The following is a 20,465-nucleotide window of genomic DNA, read 5'->3' on the forward strand; positions in this document are numbered from 1 at the left end:
AGTAGTTAAAATATTACAGAGGCCCCTAATGGGCCCAGGAACTAGACCCCAATATGTCTGATAACAGATTACAGTAGTAATGAACCTGGGAGATCCTGAGATGATGTAAATGAATCAATCATTAGTAACAACGACTTATGTTCAAATTCAAATTTAAATTCAAAGTTTATTCTCTATAAGGATTACAATGCTGAGTTTACAGAATTTGGCTATTGTGTGGTTTACATGTAGTAAAATAATAATTACAGAGTGTACCACTAGAACACCTAACAGTAGAAAATATACTAGTTTATTTGTGGTCATGATTTATTTATAATACCCAATATTTTAACATGGTGTAGTTGAATTTAGACAAGTTTAAGCAGTTACCTGGAGAGGACTTCGGGGGGTCAACGCCCCCTGACCCGGTCTGAGACCAGGCCTCATGGTGGATCAGGGTCTAATCAACCAGGCTGTTACTGCTGGCCGAAGGCAAGCTGACGTACAAACCACAGCCAGGTTGATCAGATACTGACTTGAGGTGCCTGTCCAGTGCCTTATTATAACAATAAACTTAAGATATGTTTCCAGAATTACCGGGAAAGTCCCACTATGGATAAAATATTTTGATATTCAGTGAACATTTATGAGTTCGTGAATTCATGATTTTTTCAACACATAATGGAGCAGGAAGAAATAATTGTTCCTCTGGCCAAGGACAACTATCCTCAGTGATTGTTAGGTAAGTCAGTCCTTGATTATAAGGACGGAGGAATATGGACAAAATGTCGAAGTAAAAGCTGACACATATATTTACATAAATTATACTCTAATGTCTTATCATCAGGTAATTCTGAAGAATTTGAAAATGAACACTGTGGTAGGCCTATTGGCCCATGCTAGGCTAGTTTAACTCATGCCTATTCCTATACCCGTCCAGCCTATATTTACAGCTACACAAAATTCTTGATTCACTAACGCTAGGAGGATTTTGTACTTGTTCTAAAATTTTAAATAGACGAAGGAAGTCACACTGTCTTTGTTTCTAAGTCTCTTCAAAGGGAAGGGTGGGAGGCCATCTTCTCCTTCCTTGGATCAAATTTGATTACCTTCCATTCCTCGGGCGCTGCATGATCTCTGCCCTATGGGTTTAGTACTTCCTTATTAAATGAAATATTTGCCCCATTGAAGAAAAATCAGTGCAAACTAAGGAGATGGTCAGTCAGAAGACTTGGTCTAGGACCCGGCCGAGGGGGCGCTGACCCCCCAAAATTACCTATAACTAGGGAAATTAATAATAATAATAATAATAATAATAATAATAATAATAATAATAATAATAATAATAATAATAATAATGATGAATATTATTTTATTATTATCAAAATAAGCATTAAAGCCGTGTGGAAAAATATATTTAAAGTGCTAAAGTCATTAAATAACTCGATGGTTTTTATAGTGTAATACAAAAGCACATCTTTGGTTCTACTATACATCAACTTTTCGTTACAGATAATAATGTTAATTACACCCAAAAAAGAAACAGCCTAGTGTATTAAAATTTCAAAGCGACAGTAATTTACAGTTCTATTATTTATATTGTATATCTATTGTACATACCCGTTATATAAGAAACATTTTTTTTGTGCTATTTTATACACAAACGAGCACTGTATATAACCCACACGGGTTTATCACTTTTTTTCACAAGTATACATGAATGTGATTCTCATTTGCAGGTTATCTATTATTCCTGACGCTACGCTATTCTATTTTTCCACTGCTCTATATTTCTTCACTGTTTTCAACATAACTTGATCTAGCATGCGAGGTTATGTACATTATGTTAGGTAATGTTTGTTAGGAAACAGGACAAGTGTTTCCTGACGCAGGTCTTAGTTATATGATGACCCACAGCTGGAGCTTTTGGTCATCTGACAGAGACCTTCCGCTGGCTGACCCGTTCATACCTTTAACAATTATGGTCATAGTTATAACCATTTACCTTTATTATTATTATGTACACTGAGAAATAAGCAACAGAGAGTTTTATATTTCTCAGTGTATTTATATACACTAAATTTATATCTGATCCTTATTTAACTACAATATTTTCTACTGATGGAATAGGCCACATGTAGCCAGCCGATAGACTTTAAACGCAATTAGCCTACAATCAATTGTTCATATCTTACATTTTCATGTGAGCTACCACTGTTTGAGTGCCGTCATTGGTTGCTGTAGATTTATATGTATATAAGAGAGAAGAAACACTGCAGTAGGTCTACTGGCCCATGCTAGGCAGGTCCAAGTCACACCCAGTTAAGAAACACTGCAGTAGGTCTACTGGCCCATGTTAGGCAGGTCCAAGTCACACCCACTTAAGAAACACTGCAGTAGGTCTACTGGCCCATGTTAGGCAGGTCCAAGTCACACCCAGTTAAGAAACACTGCAGTAGGTCTACTGGCCCATGTTAGGCAGGTCCAAGTCACACCCACTTAAGAAGGAGCACCATTTTATATTTAATAAATTACAGGCTCTGGGAGTTTCTTTGGCCTCTGAATATACGTTTCTTCTCTCTGTTACTGAGTTTATCAATTTATGAGCTTCTGTTTACATTACTCATAGGAAAGCCTCATAATTTTCAAGGTCAGTAGACATGCCCCTGACCCTTCTTCTCTTTTTGCATATCTTTGTTAATACATATATTATTGTAATTAAAAAGTATACAAATAAAATTGAGCTTATGACTCCAAGAAAAATACCCCAGTTTACTGAATTTGTTGATTGCGTTACTGATTCACTATTATTAACTGAATTGTTCTTATTCACAGAATTTAAGGTGGTGACCTCCAGTTCTGGATTATTCACAGAATTTAAGGTGATGACCTCCAGTTCTGGATAATAACACATGACATAGCCAAGGATTTGATGTTCAATATCCTCTTCCCTCTTTACACACTGCTGGTGAAGCAGCATAACTAACGTCAATATCAGGCCTTCCTTTCCTGCTTCCTTTGTGATATAACAAGGTATGCTGTGCAATACTCGAAAATTTCCCTTGCATTTTTTGAGCGAACTGATTTCTTGCGCAAAGTTGTCCAGTGGCTGGTGAAGAAGACTCCCTTTAAGGCGGTCACAACCCACTGTTATGTTCTCATGTTGGTTTAAACTGGTCCATCTGTCTTTTGAGGAGTCCTGATTCTGGTAGACATTCCGACAGTCTTTCATCTGCAAGTGACATAAATATTATTGTGCTGTATTATGCACTGTACAACATAAAAACATAAGAAAGGAGGGACATTGCAGTAAGCCTGTTGGCCCATACTGGGCAGGTCCTTCACAAATCCAACCCACTAACAGAATATCTGTGCCCAACCCACTTTCATTGCTACCCTAACAATAAGCTCTGATAAATCTATTAACTCATGTGCAAGTCCCACTTGAATCCAACCCTTCTGTATATATATATATATATATATATATATATATATATATATATATATATATATACACACACATTTGTCAGTGACCAATAATAACCCACATGGAGACAGAAACTCAGGAGATTAACTGACCTGTAAATTTCGACCTCCTTCTGGGAACCTCTTCAACAGATACCTACGAGAGGATCCCAGAAGTAGTTCCTACTTGTGCATTATAGATGTTTGAAAACTTGTGAGTTCATTACCTTTGTAACTTGTGAGTTCATTACCTTGTACCTAGTTCAGCCATCAAAACTTTGGAGCCCGGTCCCTGGACCCATTGTGTACCTCCGTAATCTGTAAATACCTTTGTAACTTGTCATGATTGTGACTAGACCTACCTGGAGTTCATTACCTTTGTAAATTGTGAGTTCATTGCCTTTGTAAATTGTGAATTCATTACCTCTGTAACTTGCTCAGCTATCAAAACTTTGAGGCCCAGTCCCTGGACCAATTATGTACCTCTGTAATCTTTTGACTACCGCCCACAGGATGGGTATGGGGTGCATAATAAACATATTAAACTAAACTGAAAACAGAGATGAGAGCCAGACATACCCCTGGGGATACAGGCAAGTGAGAAACGTGAGGAATCATCAACAGCAGCACCAGCAGCGTCAGCATCATCATCACTTCAGCAGCAGCAGCATCAATGCACCAGCATCATCAGCAGCACCAGCAGTTACTGCAGCACCAGCAGTTACTGCAGCACCAGCAGTTATTGCAGCACCAGCAGTTATTACAGCACCAGGAGTTACTGCAGCACCAGGAGTTACTGCAGCACCAGGAGTTACTGCAGCACCAGGAGTTACTGCAGCACCAGGAGTTACTGCAGCACCAGGAGTTACTGCAGCACCAGGAGTTACTGCAGCACCAGGAGTTACTGCAGCACCAGGAGTTACTGCAGCACCAGGAGTTACTGCAGCACCAGGAGTTACTGCAGCACCAGGAGTTACTGCAGCACCAGGAGTTGAACATTAAATTGGTATAAAATACCGACAGGTTGTTAGGTAAGACACATATGCAACAGTTAGGTATCTTTATTTCGAAACGTTTCGCCTACACAGTAGGCTTCTTCAGTCGAGTACAGAAAAGTTGATAGAAGCAAAAGATACTTGAAGACGATGTAATCAGTCAATCACCCTTGAAGTTTTGAGGTGGACTGATTACATCGTCTTCAAGTATCTTCTGCTTCTATCAACTTTTCTGTACTCGACTGAAGAAGCCTACTGTGTAGGCGAAACGTTTCAAAATAAAGATACCTAACTGTTGCATATGTGTCTTACCTAACAGCACCAGGAGTTACTGCAGCACTAACAGTTATTGCAGCACCAGCAGTTACTACAGCACCAGCAGTTACTGCAGCACCAGGAGTTACTGCAGCACTAACAGTTATTGCAGCACCAGCAGTTACTACAGCACCAGCAGTTACTGCAGCACCAGGAGTTACTGCAGCACCAGCAGTTACTACAGCACCAGGAGTTACTGCAGCACCAGAAGTTACTGCAGCACCAGGAGTTAATGCAGCACCAGCAGTTACTACAGCACCAGCAGTTACTACAGCACCAGCAGTTACTACAGCACCAGGAGTTACTGCAACACCAGGAGTTACTGCAGCACCAGAAGTTACTGCAGCACCAGGAGTTAATGCAGCACCAGCAGTTACTACAGCACCAGCAGTTACTACAGCACCAGCAGTTACTACAGCACCAGCAGTTACTACAGCACCAGCAGTTACTACAGCACCAGCAGTTACTGCAGCACCAGGAGTTACTGCAGCACCAGGAGTTAATGCAGCACCAGGAGTTACTGCAGCACCAGCAGTTATTGCAGCGCCAGCAGTTACTACAGTACCAGCAATTACTGTAGCACCAGGAGTTACTGTAGCACCAGCAGTTACTGCAGCACCAGCAGTTATTGCAGCACCAAGAGTTACTGCAGCACTAACAGTTACTGCAGCACCAGCAGTTACTGCAGCACTAACAGTTACTGTAGCACCAGCAGTTACTGCAGCACTAGCAGTTACTGCAGCACCAGTAGTTACTGTAGCACCAGGAGTTACTGCAGCACTAGCAGTTACTGCAGCACCAGTAGTTACTGTAGCACCAGCAGTTACTGCAGCACTAGCAGTTACTGCAGCACCAGTAGTTACTGTAGCACCAGGAGTTACTGCAGCACTAATAGTTACTGCAGCACCAGGAGTTATTGCAGCGCCAGCAGTTACTGCAGCACCAGGAGTTACTGCAGCACCAAGAGTTACTGCAGCACCAGGAGTTACTACAGCACCAGCAATTACTGCAGCACCAGCAGTTACTGCAGCACCAGCAGTTACTGCAGCACCAGCAGTTACTGCAGCACCAGCAGTTACTGCAGCACTAACAGTTACTGCAGCACCAGCAGTTACTGCAGCACCAGTAGTTACTGTAGCACCAGTCACAACATTATCGACAATCACTCCACTTAGCACACACTTCTCTCCATTAAGTCTGAAGAAAGGACATATAAATCTTCCATTTCCTAATATAATGCTGTTGATAAACAATTTATTTAGGTACAATTTAACACAATTTTTGGATGATTACATGTGTAAATTATATATAGTAGTCCCCCAAAAATCATAGTTACTTCTGTAGGGTCCTTGTAGTACTCTGAACAGCCTAACGATTCCAATTTCTATTATTCTCCCAGGTCCCTGTAGGAGGGAGGACACTGAAAGCTACCACAAGTACCAAGTGTCTAGGAGAGAAATGGTGGAAAATATCGGCACATAGGATAAAGACACAAATGCTGTGTAAATCAATTCTTTATTGACAACTTTTCACCCATGCAGTGAGCGTCAAAAAGTCCACTGCGTAAAAGAAACATTGTTAAAAATGATCACATTATGTTGCGTCTGTGTCTTTATCAAGTGTCTAGTCTACAAGATATCTGTGAGGGTTGCAGCTAATTTGTAAGGGTTTCTAGGAAGACTAAATCTAATCTCCAAAGTTTCTAGATGTACTCCGGCTAGTCTATAAGGTTCACTAGAAACCTGGCTAGTCTAAAAGTTTTCTAGGAGTAATCTGTCTAGTATTCAATGTTTCTGTGAGGGCTCTGGCTAGTCTACAAGGTTTCTAGAAGGACTCCAGCTAGTCTACAAGGTTTCTAGAAGACTCCAGCTAGTCTACAAGATTTCTAGAAAGACTCCAGCTAGTCTACAAGGTTTCTAGAAGGACTCCAGCTAGTCTACAAGGTTTCTAGAAGACTCCAGCTAGTCTACAAGATTTCTAGAAAGACTCCAGCTAGTCTACAAGGTTTCTAGAAGGACTCCAGCTAGTCTACAAGGTTTCTAGGACTCCAGCTAATCTATAAGGTTTCTAGGACGACTCCAGCTAGTCTACAAGGTTTCTAGAAGGACTCCAGCTAGTCTACAAGGTTTCTAGGACTCCAGCTAGTCTACAAGGTTTCTAGAAGGACTCCAGCTAATTTGCAAGGTTACAGAAGGACTCCAGCTAGTCTACAAGGTTTCTAGAAGGACTGCAGCAAGTCTACAAGGTTTCTAGAAGGACTCCGGCTGGTCTACAAGGTTTCTAAAAGGACTCCGGATAAACTACAGGGTTGCCAGGGGAGGCCTCCACCTAGCCTATAAATTTTCTAGGACTCCGCCTAGTGTGCAAGTCTTCCAGGCTGCCTCCAGCTAGTCAAGATGACGGCTCACAAACACTCCAAAGCAACCTCTTGCAGAAGAAAATTCATCAATGAAAGCCAATCATTGTGACTCATTCCCGTTAATGACTTTAGGTTCTGTCCCTCAGGGAGTATATTAAGTGCTAGGTAAATAAGGGCAGGTGTAAGGAAACTAACACCTGGGTACTTATCTACACCTAAGAGTTAATTCCTAGCACTCTCCTGTATGTTCGTGCTTCTGATCCCTTATCAAAAATTTGATCCCAAAGAATAATGCCATCCACTGATTGTTGTTGTTATTTTGGGTGGAGTAAAGTGCTAACATTATTTTACATAACTAATTTTATCCGGGAAAAATAAATATCAGTGAACTGGAAATGCTGGAGCTATCTTTATATTTATGATAGTCATCGGGAGCCGTGTCCAGACATCGTATTTTTCCTAGCTTGTTGAACAATGTCTGTAGTTTGTGATTTACAAAATGGCCGAGAAGTGAAGGCAGTTGTGAAAGCTCGATATACCTTTTTTTTTTTTTTTTTTTTACAATAACTATTCTGGTGTCTGTGATCGGTTAGGATGTTATTGATAAAAATGTGTAATATATCGAAATGTATTACAAACGTGTAATGTAACTAATAATTTTAGAAATATAACAGTATAGCCTAAGATAGTGATGCAGACGTTTGACTTCTGGGACAATATGGAAAAATTCACCCATGAGTGAGGCTACATTGATACAGATACCAGTCTTTTTGAAAGTTAAATCATATATTCTAATCGCTTATTGATATGTGATATATAGTATTGAATAGAATTCATTTAGCCTCGGACCCAAGCTTGTACAGGCAGAATAAATACTGTACTTACTATTGACAGGGAACTTCTCGGTGTGGTTTACACATTATTTCTCCGCAAGAATTTTCTTTGAGGTAATACAACAATGGTTATAAATGACCATAATTTTTAAAGGGGTGGACCGGTAAGCCAGCGGAAGGCCTCGGTCAGATGACCAAAAGCTCCAAAGGCGGGTCATCATCTGACTAAGACCCGCGTCAGGAAATATTTGTCCTGTTTCCTGACGAACCTTACCTAACCTTTTCTTTGAGGTTGGGATCAAATTTCGTAGTTGTTAGTTGCAGTGTGGATTATAAACTATAGGGATTAAGTCAGTTACAAATTTTGAGTTGCTGAGATTTGAGAGGATGAATGCTTGCTAGCAGGTGTAAGTGGAGACAGATAAGCATATGTAAACCCATAATATTTTTAATGTAAATATTAGTGATAATCTTGTAAAAATTGAATAAGTTCCTTCCATAATCTTTGAGCGAAATGTGTTATTACTCTAATGATCAAACAGACAGGTTTCATTTAAACCAAAAGTACATTGTACCGTCAAGTTGATTTATAAAACGTTTTAAGTAAGTTTTTATTCAGGCACAGGTACACATAAATACAGTTACATAAATTATCATACATAACAGCATATGCAAAACAACCACTGTGAAAGAATAGAGAAATTCCAAGCGCTTTCGTGACTACTCACGTTATCAAGAAACAATAATTGTTCCTTGATAATGTGAGTAGTCACGAAAGCGCTTGGAATTTCTCTATTCTTTCACAGTGGTTGTTTTGCATATTCTGAAATCACCTTTTACTGTGATCTTATTGCATAACAGCATATGTGTAGATTACCTAGAATAACCCCCCCAAAAAGTCAAAGTGATATATTTCCATTGTGGTTCACCAGAGACTGGCTGACTCAAGAATTGCAATAACTTCATGTTTTTTTCTTGAAGTCTATATAGAACTTGTTCAAAACATACTGAAGACTTCCAGTTTTTTATATCTTTATGTTCGTACTTAAGCCAAGGTTATAATTCTCTGACACAAGTCATCAAGGGCCACAACTGTGGTCCTCAGGGACTGCAAGTGTCCCACTGGTCGTAAATCCTTGCCACAAGATGTGTCAAATTATATACAATCTAGAAGGCTACTACGATAACGTATCTGTTACAACGACAGTACAAAAATCAATAACTTACCAAGAAGCGAAGATTTAAACGATGGGAGATAATAGACACCCTCTTCCCATGCTAGGTCTGCCTCTCAGTGTTCACATATCATCACTCAACATTAATATCATCTAATAACCTACATCACATGTGAATCTTTTCAGTGGATAGTGAGTCTTGCGACTGTGAGTATATCTGATCATTACATAAAAGGGGCTAGTTTTAAGAACTTTTTTTTTTTACGTAAGTAGATGGGTAGGCGTACAGAAATCAGTTTGATTTGAAATTAAAGCAAATTCAGAGGGAGAGGCACTAGCACTAGACCACACAGCAGCAAGTGGCAGGCAGAACCTGACTGACTGTATGTAACATGGCCACCTTGCTTTATCAAGACTTCTGACAATTGTTGCTATGAGTGATAATAGTGTGTAGGAGTTATTTTTCGATAAGTTTTTATTTCGTGTTAGTTTACGCAGAATGATGACATAATTCTATCTAGGTAAATAGAGAGAGATAGGGAGATAGGGAGAAAGAGAGGGAGAAAGAGAGCGAGAGAGAGGAAGAGAGAGGGAGAGAGAGAGAGAGAGAGAGAGAGAGAGAGAGAGAGAGAGAGAGAGAGAGAGAGAGAGAGAGAGAGAGAGAGAGAGAGAGAGAATAAACGTCACCTTGACCTGGTAAGAGAAGAACCTCAAAATGAGTGTTTTTATCCTTTTTTATGGCGATATTTTTTTAGTTCCTCTCATTTTAAACACGATTCCGTTATACATGTTGACAAAGTATAATTCAAACAATAAACATGACAGAAATGAGGAGGGGGGGGGATATCTGTTGTTTTATTCGTCAAGAAACAGGACAGGTGTCTCCTGACACTGGTCTTAATCATATAGTTGACCCGTTTAAGATTCTTGGTCATATTAGGTTAGGTTAAGTCAGGTTCGTCAGGAAACAGGACAAGTGTTACCTGACGCGGGTATTATGATGACCCACAGCTTGAGCTTTTGGTCATCTGAGGGATAATTTAATACCTAATATAATGAGTAGAGTAAATTTTCCTCTATTATTCGTAAACTGTTCCAGCGACGGTGTTTACTGTGACTTATTCTAGACCGCTTAGCGTATATGTGACTTATTCTAGACCGCTTAGCGTATATACACTGTGACTTATTCTAGACCGCTTAGCGTATATGTGACTTATTCTAGACCGCTTAGCGTATATACACTGTGACTTATTCTAGACCGCTTAGCGTATGTGACTTATTCTAGACCGCTTAGCGTATATACACTGTGACTTATTCTAGACCGCTTAGCGTATATGTGACTTATTCTAGACCGCTTAGCGTATATACACTGACTTATTCTAGACCGCTTAGCGTATATACACTGTGACTTATTCTAGACCGCTTAGCGGGGGCAGTAAAGCAACAGCAAAGAACTACAGACCGATAGCACTAACATCCCATATCATAAAAATCTTTGAAAGGGTCCTAAGAAGCAAGATCACCACCCATCTAGAAACCCATCAGTTACACAACCCAGGGCAACACGGGTTTAGAACAGGTCGCTCCTGTCTGTCTCAACTATTGGATCACTACGACAAGGTCCTAAATGCACTAGAAGATAAAAAGAATGCAGATGTAATATATACAGACTTTGCAAAAGCCTTCGACAAGTGTGACCATGGCGTAATAGCGCACAAAATGCGTGCTAAAAGAATAACAGGAAAAGTCGGTCGATGGATCTATAATTTCCTCACTAACAGAACACAGAGAGTAGTCGTCAACAGAGTCAAGTCCGAGGCAGCTACGGTGAAAAGCTCTGTTCCACAAGGCACAGTACTCGCTCCCATCTTGTTCCTCATCCTCATATCCGACATAGACAAGGATGTCAGCCACAGCACCGTGTCTTCCTTTGCAGATGACACCCGAATCTGCATGACAGTGTCTTCCATTGCAGACACTGCAAGGCTCCAGGCGGACATCAACCGAATCTTTCAGTGGGCTGCAGAAAACAATATGAAGTTCAACGATGAGAAATTTCAATTACTCAGATATGGTAAACACGAGGAAATTAAATCTTCATCAGAGTACAAAACAAATTCTGGCCACAAAATAGAGCGAAACACCAACGTCAAAGACTTGGGAGTGATCATGTCGGAGGATCTCACCTTCAAGGACCATAACATTGTATCAATCGCATCTGCTAGAAAAATGACAGGATGGATAATGAGAACCTTCAAAACTAGGGAGGCCAAGCCCATGATGACACTCTTCAGGTCACTTGTTCTATCTAGGCTGGAATATTGCTGCACACTAACAGCACCTTTCAAGGCAGGTGAAATTGCTGACCTAGAAAATGTACAGAGAACTTTCACGGCGCGCATAACGGAGATAAAACACCTCAATTACTGGGAGCGCTTGAGGTTCCTAAAACTGTATTCCCTGGAACGCAGGCGGGAGAGATACATGATTATATACACCTGGAAAATCCTAGAGGGACTAGTACCGAACTTGCACACGAAAATCACTCACTACGAAAGCAAAAGACTTGGCAGACGATGCAACATCCCCCCAATGAAAAGCAGGGGTGTCACTAGCACGTTAAGAGACCATACAATAAGTGTCAGGGGCCCGAGACTGTTCAACTGCCTCCCAGCATACATAAGGGGGATTACCAACAGACCCCTGGCAGTCTTCAAGCTGGCACTGGACAAGCACCTAAAGTCGGTTCTTGACCAGCCGGGCTGTGGCTCGTACGTTGGTTTGCGTGCAGCCAGCAGCAACAGCCTGGTTGATCAGGCTCTGATCCACCAGGAGGCCTGGTCACAGACCGGGCCGCGGGGGCGTTGACCCCCGGAACTCTCTCCAGGTAAACTCCAGGTATATTCACTGTGACTTATTCTAGACCGCTTAGCGTATATACACTGTGACTTATTCTAGACCGCTTAGCGTATATACACTGTGACTTTTTATAATATAATTATTATTAAGTCTGAGGCATAGGAAGGAAAACATATTTCTAAGTCCCTGGATCAAGAGCCCTTTCACCAGCTACAGCCCCTCCCCCCACATATGACAAACCTTTTAAGACACGAAAAATTTTGTCTCATATAAACAACAGTGCAAAAAAGGTCACGCATGATACTTTTTAAAAAACAAAAAAACTGGATATAAAAGAGAGGAGAGCGTAGTGATCTAGAACCCAGGTTACGCTATTTATGTTCAGATTAATTTGGCATTCGTGGCTTAGCTGATAACTGCGTGAAGAAATATTCTCAGAAGTGATAGCAAGATGGCATATGCCTTAATATATGTGTAAGATGCCAGATGTGTGTATACATATGTAAGATAGATGTGTGGATACATGTGTAAGGTGTCAGAGGTGTGGATACATGTGTAAGGTGTCAGAGGTGTGGATACATGTGTAAGGTGTCAGAGGTGTGGATACATGTGTAAGGTGTCAGAGGTGTGGATACATGTGTAAGGTGTCAGAGGTGTGGATACATGTGTAAGATATATGTGTGTAGGGTGGCAGATGTATTTTTCTTGGATAAAGCATGATGGGGTTTGGGTATATACACCAAGATGTGTATATGACTCAGTGTGTATACACCGAGAGGTGTATATCTTGTTATACACACACACACACAGATGAATCTCTCTGAGTATATATCTATACCAAAAGATGTATATCTCTCAGTGTGTATATATACCGTATATACCATTAATGTTTCAGATGGGGGCCATGAGCTGGAGTCATGCATGCGAGGTACTCACAAATTGACATCACACTTAGTGGAAGAAACAGCTGCGTCAGATTCCTGGATGAACCTGCTCACTAGACAGGCGCAGATAACGTACGAACGTTCAGCTGGTTCACCTTATCGTAAAACTGTCACCCAACACAACTAACACCACACATTATAGGGGAAGATGAACACGCCACCTTAATACTGTTGTTAAGGTCTCATGGCGCCTGGGGAAGAGGAAGCAATCAGGTTCGATCTTAGGAAGAGGTAGGCAGGTGCAATTCCTTATATCAAGCTCCTCAAATGTCTAGTACTAGTGTGGAAATTTAGATATTTTTGTTAGCAAATACACCATTCTTTGCGAGGTGTGTACCATCCTGTGTATCACTGAGGAAGTATGAGAGACGTCCACCATCCCTCGAGGTGATATAAACATTGCAAAAGTCTTGCAGCGCTTCCCACGGGTGCGAGACGAGTCATTAGGCTAGTTTTGATAAGTTATATTGGAAGGTTGGTTGGGCTTCCCCAGTGGCTGCTTATCCAGAATAACGCGTGATAGCATAATACAGCTTCTCCAGTGGCTGGAGCTCGCTATCATGCTGCTATTCTTCACTTCTATGATCAGAGCTTTGGTAAGGTAGGGAAGGAAGTGCTGCTTATCCAGAGAATACAACTCGCTGATTGCATATTTCTTGATGTCATGAAGGTTTTATATTCCGTTCACACTGAAGGCTAATGGGTAAATTAAGAAATAGGCAAAAATACAATCGGAAAGTAAGAGAATGGATAACGTAAGAAAACAAGTGTCCAGAAGGGTGATTATAACTAGTGGTGGGGCCCTCGGAGTCCGTGCTGCCATCCCATATTGTTCCTGAGATATAAATATTTATCTCTCAAGAGTTCGTGCTGGCGCCCATGTTATTTGTGCTATTATGAATGGCAACATTTGCAGATAACGCGAAACTAATGAGGAGAACAAACACTGATGATTAGTGCCAAAATCTGCGAGATCTGGGCGGGTCTCAAGCTTGGTCGGAAAGTGGCCACTAGAATTCATCCCCAGTACGCTCGGTGGGAATAATGAGACCAAAGTAAATGCATTAGATGGAGGAAACCATTACACCTAACCTATCACCAGAAACCCATGAAAACTGAATAACGTGGTCGGTAATATGCCAACTCTCCTATGTAAGAATGGCGTTGAGTATAAGGAAGCATTCGAAATTATTTAAATTAAGTATGATAAACCAGTCACCGAATACGTAGAATCGCCGTAGAGTGTACATACAATGAGATGTTAATAAAATATAAAAGTGAAAAATTTACATGAGGTATGAAAAGAAAATCCTTGGAGAAAGGAGCTAGGAGAGAGGGAACATAACCACAATATACAAATTATTAAAAGCAATATTTGATTAAAATAACGAGGAGGCAATAAGGAGTAAATAAATGAGAGAAGAATGAAAGTTGCTACAGCCCGGTGGCAACTGAGCACTCACATAGAGTTGCAGAGATATTAGGACACATTTAAGCAGCACCAGAGTAGTAGAAAGATGGAACAGAAGAGTGAACAATATAATTGAAACTGAAACAATGATAGGTCAGGATCAAGCCAGTCATTACGATGTTAAGAAGCCACCATTAGAACCGGAGTTCAAAAAAATAGCAAAATTTGCTAGGAAATTATACAGACGGAGACATACAGGCAAGGGGTAAAGGCAGGCAGGGAGACACATATAGACAGAGAGAGAGGCAGGGACACAGGCTGGCAGGGAGACATGCAGGGTGGAAGGTGGGCGGGTGCGGGTGTGGTATAAGAGAGTGAGAGAGAGAGAAGCAAGCATCACTCCGCGGCTCCACACTCCCACGACTAGCCAGACACGACACATCATCCACCGTCGCTCACACTCATCCAGTTCGGTGGCACCCGCCTCCTGTGTCGTCGTCGCTGCCGTTGTTGTCGTGTTGGTACACTCCGACGTCCACGGCAACGCAGCATCGAGACTATGGCCATCTGATAGGAGTGTAAGACTGTTGAGAGGAGGTTCCCCTCCCCCCAAGCTTCTTCCTGAAGAAGAGGTGGACGTCTGTGGGCCCGCAGTGACGTGTTGGAAACAGGAACCATCTGAAGGTTTCCCAGGTGCTCCTCTGCAGCCCTTTATTCAACTTCAAGTGACCATATACCTGTGGCCACTTCACCTTGCCACAAGTTCCCCACTTTCCGGCGTTAAGGTCTCCACTGATTCTCACCTTTACTGCTACAGACATAATGGTAAGTATCTCATGTAAGCTAGTTGAGACTCCCTTCTTAATGGATTCTTTGCTAATTTTTAAACGCACTGCTTAGATCAATCATGCGGCTCGTTTACTCTTTCAAATACGGCTCACAAGACAATATCCAGAACAGAGAGTAAACCTGAGCAAACGAGCCGTTTGCTGTCCTCGAGCCATGACATCACCACATTTACCTTAGAGAACCTTAAATTTATTAGTTTTTTCCTTATGTACAAGGAGCAGAATTTAGGAGTTTTGAGAAAAAGAAAGTACTAAATAACAGCTGGACAGATTGCTGCTTTTAAAGAGCAACGGCTGCATATGCAGGATGAGTCCTGCTCCCAGAATTCTGGTGAAGATTTTGCCCAAATCTGGGGGAAGGGGTAATGGAGAGGAAATAAGTCTCCTTCAAAAAGGAAAAAAATAACGGGAACAAAATGTTCCTAATTAGGTCAAGTGGGTCCTGCAGAACCAGGCACTCACACCCAAGCCTTACCCCAGTCAACACCAACAAGATTTCTCCAAGCCTATAAGAAATGATGTAAGGCGTCGTGAGCAATTGTCCAGCAGCGAGCCAAGTGAGATGAGGACGAGTGTCCTGGGTAGAAGACATGGGAAAGTGCTCGCTGATGCTGGAGGCAGGGACATACAGAACGAGACGTATACAGCTGAAGGCAGGGATAGGCAGAACGAGGCGTACACAGCTGAAGGCAGGGATAGGCAGAACGAGGCGTACACAACTGAAGGCAGGGATAGGCAGAACGAGATGTACACAGCTGGAGGCAGGGACATGCAGAACGAGGCGTACACAACTGAAGGCAGGGATAGGCAGAACGAGGCGTACACAGATGAAGGCAGGGATAGGCAGAACGAGGCGTACACAACTGAAGGCAGGGATAGGCAGAACGAGATGTACACAGCTGGAGGCAGGGACATGCAGAACGAGGCGTACACAACTGAAGGCAGGGATAGGCGGAACGAGGCGTACACAACTGAAGGCAGGGATAGGCAGAACGAGATGTACACAGCTGGAGGCAGGGACATGCAGAACGAGGCGTACACAACTGAAGGCAGGGATAGGCGGAACGAGGCGTACACAACTGAAGGCAGGGATAGGCGGAACGAGGCGTACACAGCTGAAGGCAGGGATAGGCAGAACGAGGCGTACACAACTAAAGGCAGGGATAGGCAGAACGAGATGTACACAGCGGGAGGCAGGGACATGCAGAACGAAGCGTACACAGCTGAAGGAAGGGACATGCAGAACGAGGCGTACACAGCTGGAGGCAGGGACATGCAGAACGAAGCGTACACAGCTGAAGGAAGGGACATGCAGAACGAGGCGTACACAGCTGGAGGCAGGGACATGCAGAACGAGGCGTACACAACTGAAGGCAGGGACATGCAGAACGAGGCGTACGCAACTGAAGGCAGGGACATGCAGAACGAGGCATACGCAACTGAAGGCAGGGGCATGCAGAACGAGGCGTACACAACTGAAGGCAGGGACATGCAGAACGAAGCGTACACAACTGGAGGAAGGGACATGCAGAACGAGGCGTACACAGCTGGAGGCAGGAACATGCAGAACGAAGCGTACACAGCTGGAGGAAGGGACATGCAGAACGAGGAGTACACAACTGGAGGCAGGAACATGCAGAACGAAGCGTACACAACTGGAGGAAGGGACATGCAGAACGAGGCGTACACAGCTGGAGGCAGGAACATGCAGAACGAGGCGTACACAGCTGGAGGCAGGAACATGCAGAACGAGGCGTACACAGCTGGAGGCAGGAACATGCAGAACGAGGCGTACACAGCTGGAGGCAGGAACATGCAGAACGAGGCGTACACACACAACGAAGGTTGCCGCAGACATCTGGTTGTTTAGAGCTGTTCCTCCAACTTAAAGACGATCGTGTATGTTAGATATACATGTCTCCTTTTTGATGAGTAAGATACTTGTGGAAAAATTGGGTATTTTTTTATTGTCGAAAAGTTTCGCCTGTTCTGCAGGCTTCTACAGTCGGATACAGAGGTGACAAATATTGTAGACAGCAGAAGCAGTGGAGAACTGAAGATGATGTGGTCAGTCCCTCAGCCATGATAAGTGTTCAGCTCTATAGTCTCGATCAAAGTGAATAATTGAGACCATGGAGCAGAACACTTCTCAAGGTCGACAAGCTGACCAGCTCAAAACTCCTTCAAGACTGACTAACTGCCCACCATCTCATCTTTGCCTCTCAATTTCTGCTGTTTACAATAATTATCAGCTTTGTATTTGACTGAAGGAGTCTTCAGAGAAGGCGAAACGTTTCCACGGTAAAGATACCCAGCTATTATACGAGTGTTTCGCTCATATTATGACCTGTGTCCTGGGTGTTGAAGGATGCATGGCTGCTTCTAAACTAAAGACCTCTCAGTATAACAGGTCATTGTGGTCTTCAGACTTTCCCAGTCTTTGTTTACTGGTCTTCAAATATTGTGTCTCTACCTGTTTTTGAGGTCGCTGTCTACCTGTCTTAGTGCACGCTGTCTACCTGTCTTAGTGTGCACTGTCTACCTGTCTTAGTGCACGCTGTCTACCTGTCTTAGTGTGCGCTGTCTACCTGTCTTAGTGCACGCTGTCTACCCGTCTTACTGCACGCTGTCTACCTGTCTTAGTGCACGCTGTCTACCTGTCTTAGTGTGCGCTGTCTACCTGTCTTAGTGCACGCTGTCTACCTGTCTTACTGCACGCTGTCTACCTCTCTTAGTGCACGCTGTCTACCTGTCTTAGTGTACGCTGTCTACCTGTCTTAGTGCACGCTGTCTACCTGTCTTACTGCACGCTGTCTACCTGTCTTAGTGCACGCTGTCTACCTGTCTTAGTGTGCGCTGTCTACCTGTCTTAGTGCACGCTGTCTACCTGTCTTACTGCACGCTGTCTACCTGACTTACTGCACGCTGTCCACCTGTCTTAGTGCACGCTGTCTACCTGTCTTTGAGGTCGCTGTATACCTGTCTTACTGCACGCTGTCAACCATTTCTTAGTGAACGCTGTCTACCTGTCTTAGTGCACGCTGTCTGTCTTAGTGCACGCTGTCTGTCTTAGTGCACGCTGTCTACCTGTCATACTGCACGCTGTCTACCTGTGTTAGTGCACGCTGTTTACCTGTCTTAGTGCACGCTGTCTACCTGTCTTAGTGCACGCTGTCTACCTGTCTTAGTGCACTCTGTTTATCTGTCTTAGTGCACGCTGTCTACATGTCTTAGTGCACGCAGTCTACCTGTCATACTGCACGCTGTCTACCTGTCTTAGTGCATCCTGTCTACCTGTCTTAGTGCACGCTGTCTACCTGTCTTAGTGCATCCTGTCTACCTGTCTTAGTGCATCCTGTCTACCTGTCTTAGTGCATCCTGTCTACCTGTCTTAGTGCATCCTGTCTACCTGTCTTAGTGCACGCTGTCTACCTGTCTTAGTGTACGCTGTCTACCTGTCTTAGTGCACGCTGTCTACCTGTCTTAGTGTACGCTGTCTACCTGTCTTAGTGCACGCTGTCTACCTGTCTTAGTGCACGCTGTCTACCTGTCTTAGTGCACGCTGTCTACCTGTCTTAGTGAAAAATTAGACACATGTGCAACATCTGGGTATCTGTACTTTAGACGTTTCGCCATCCAGTGGTTTTATCAATACAAATTCAATGACATAATTGGAAGACAGAAGAACTATACACAAAAGGTGAGGTAATTAGTCACCCAGTCTTGGAGTTGGTGTGAAGAGCACCGTAGTTGTGAAGATTCTGGAGCACAGGCAATGACTCAAGAAATCGTAATGACACGATTGCTGGTCTAGTGGCTAACGCGACGGGCTGGAGTTTTGAGACTATGACCGCGGGTTCAATCCCGGCCGGGGGTATGGTTTTTTTGGTGCACAGGCAATGTTCTGTTGTAGATTCGCCGGTATATTCGCCCCGCCCGGGCCTTTTCCAAGAGGTGGACTGGCCTTGGCTCCCTTTCGCGGGAGTGTCTCAGATCAATGTCTGCCGTGGGAGGAGGTACAAGTACCTCTTCGTCTTCTGGGACTAGCTGTTCCTAAGCCTTGCCCTATTTCCCGCCCCCACGGGGCTCGGAGGGAGAAACTAGGCACGTTGGGCTGCCACAAACCCCGCCCACAATGGGCTCGACGGGTGTGGCAGCTGCATAGCAGCAGACGATGTCAGGAGGTGCAAAGGCAGCAAGCACTACAGGGTCGTTTTGGAGTCACACCCCAACTTTGGGCATTAAGCCCGAGCGCTGGGGAAGCTCAAGAATGCCTCTTGCTATGTATGTTGCTGCTGCTACTACTACACTTGTCCGTTGCACTCTGTCAGCACAGGCAAGAAGTGATAAATAGTTTAAAAAGCCGACAAGTTGAAGACTGAAGGCTGGCGCTTATATACTGGCGTCAGGTGGGGAGGGACGGGTAGCAGACGAGGGCATAGTCACTGGTAGGCGGGATTCACCAGTGGAAGTAGGTCATACTCGAGGCACAGGTTAGTGGTAGTAGTAGTAGTAGCAGCCGTGAAGGTCATGTAGATGTCCTCTGAACCAAGATTCCATGATGTTGTAGTGTCTGACAAGTTGTATATAAGTAGAATACAATACCGACAAGATGTCTTAGTGCACGCTGTCTACCTGTCTTCATGGACGCTGTCTACCTGTCTTCATGGACGCTGTCTACCTGTCTTCATGGACGCTGTCTGCCTGTCTTCATGGACGCTGTCTACCTGTCTTCATGGACGCTGTCTACCTGTTTTCATGGACGCTGTCTGCCTGTCTTCATGGACACTGTCTACCTGTTTTCATGGACGCTGTCTACCTGTTTTCATGGACGCTGTCTGCCTGTCTTCATGGACACTGTCTACCTGTTTTCATGGACGCTGTCTACCTGTTTTCATGGACGCTGTCTACCTGTCTTCATGGACGCTGTCTACCTGTTTTCATGGACGCTGTCTGCCTGTCTTCATGGACGCTGTCTACCTGTCTTCATGGACGCTGTCTACCTGTTTTCATGGACGCTGTCTGCCTGTCTTCATGGACGCTGTCTACCTGTCTTCATGGACGCTGTCTGCCTGTCTTCATGGACACTGTCTACCTGTCTTCATGGACGCTGTCTGCCTGTCTTCATGGACGCTGTCTACCTGTCTTCATGGACGCTGTCTGCCTGTCTTCATGGGCGCTGTCTACCTGTCTTCATGGACGCTGTCTGCCTGTCTTCATGGACACTGTCTACCTGTCTTCATGGACGCTGTCTGCCTGTCTTCATGGACGCTGTCTACCTG

The 20,465-nt window shown here is 43.6% G+C and overlaps 1 protein-coding gene across 1 annotated transcript in view; it reads left to right on the forward strand.

The window, feature by feature from the left end:
* Positions 1 to 14,718: 14,718 nt before the first annotated feature.
* Positions 14,719 to 20,465, forward strand: part of LOC128700810 (uncharacterized) — a 39,104-nt gene continuing 33,357 nt past the window's right edge. The window contains exon 1 of the mRNA XM_070097170.1: positions 14,719 to 15,160. Within this exon, the coding sequence (XP_069953271.1) occupies positions 15,158 to 15,160 (3 nt within the window). The 5' untranslated portion in view covers positions 14,719 to 15,157. The remainder of the gene's footprint in view (positions 15,161 to 20,465) is intronic.

This window comes from Cherax quadricarinatus, chromosome 56 (assembly GCF_038502225.1).
Source record: "Cherax quadricarinatus isolate ZL_2023a chromosome 56, ASM3850222v1, whole genome shotgun sequence".
Classification (NCBI taxonomy): domain Eukaryota; kingdom Metazoa; phylum Arthropoda; class Malacostraca; order Decapoda; family Parastacidae; genus Cherax; species Cherax quadricarinatus.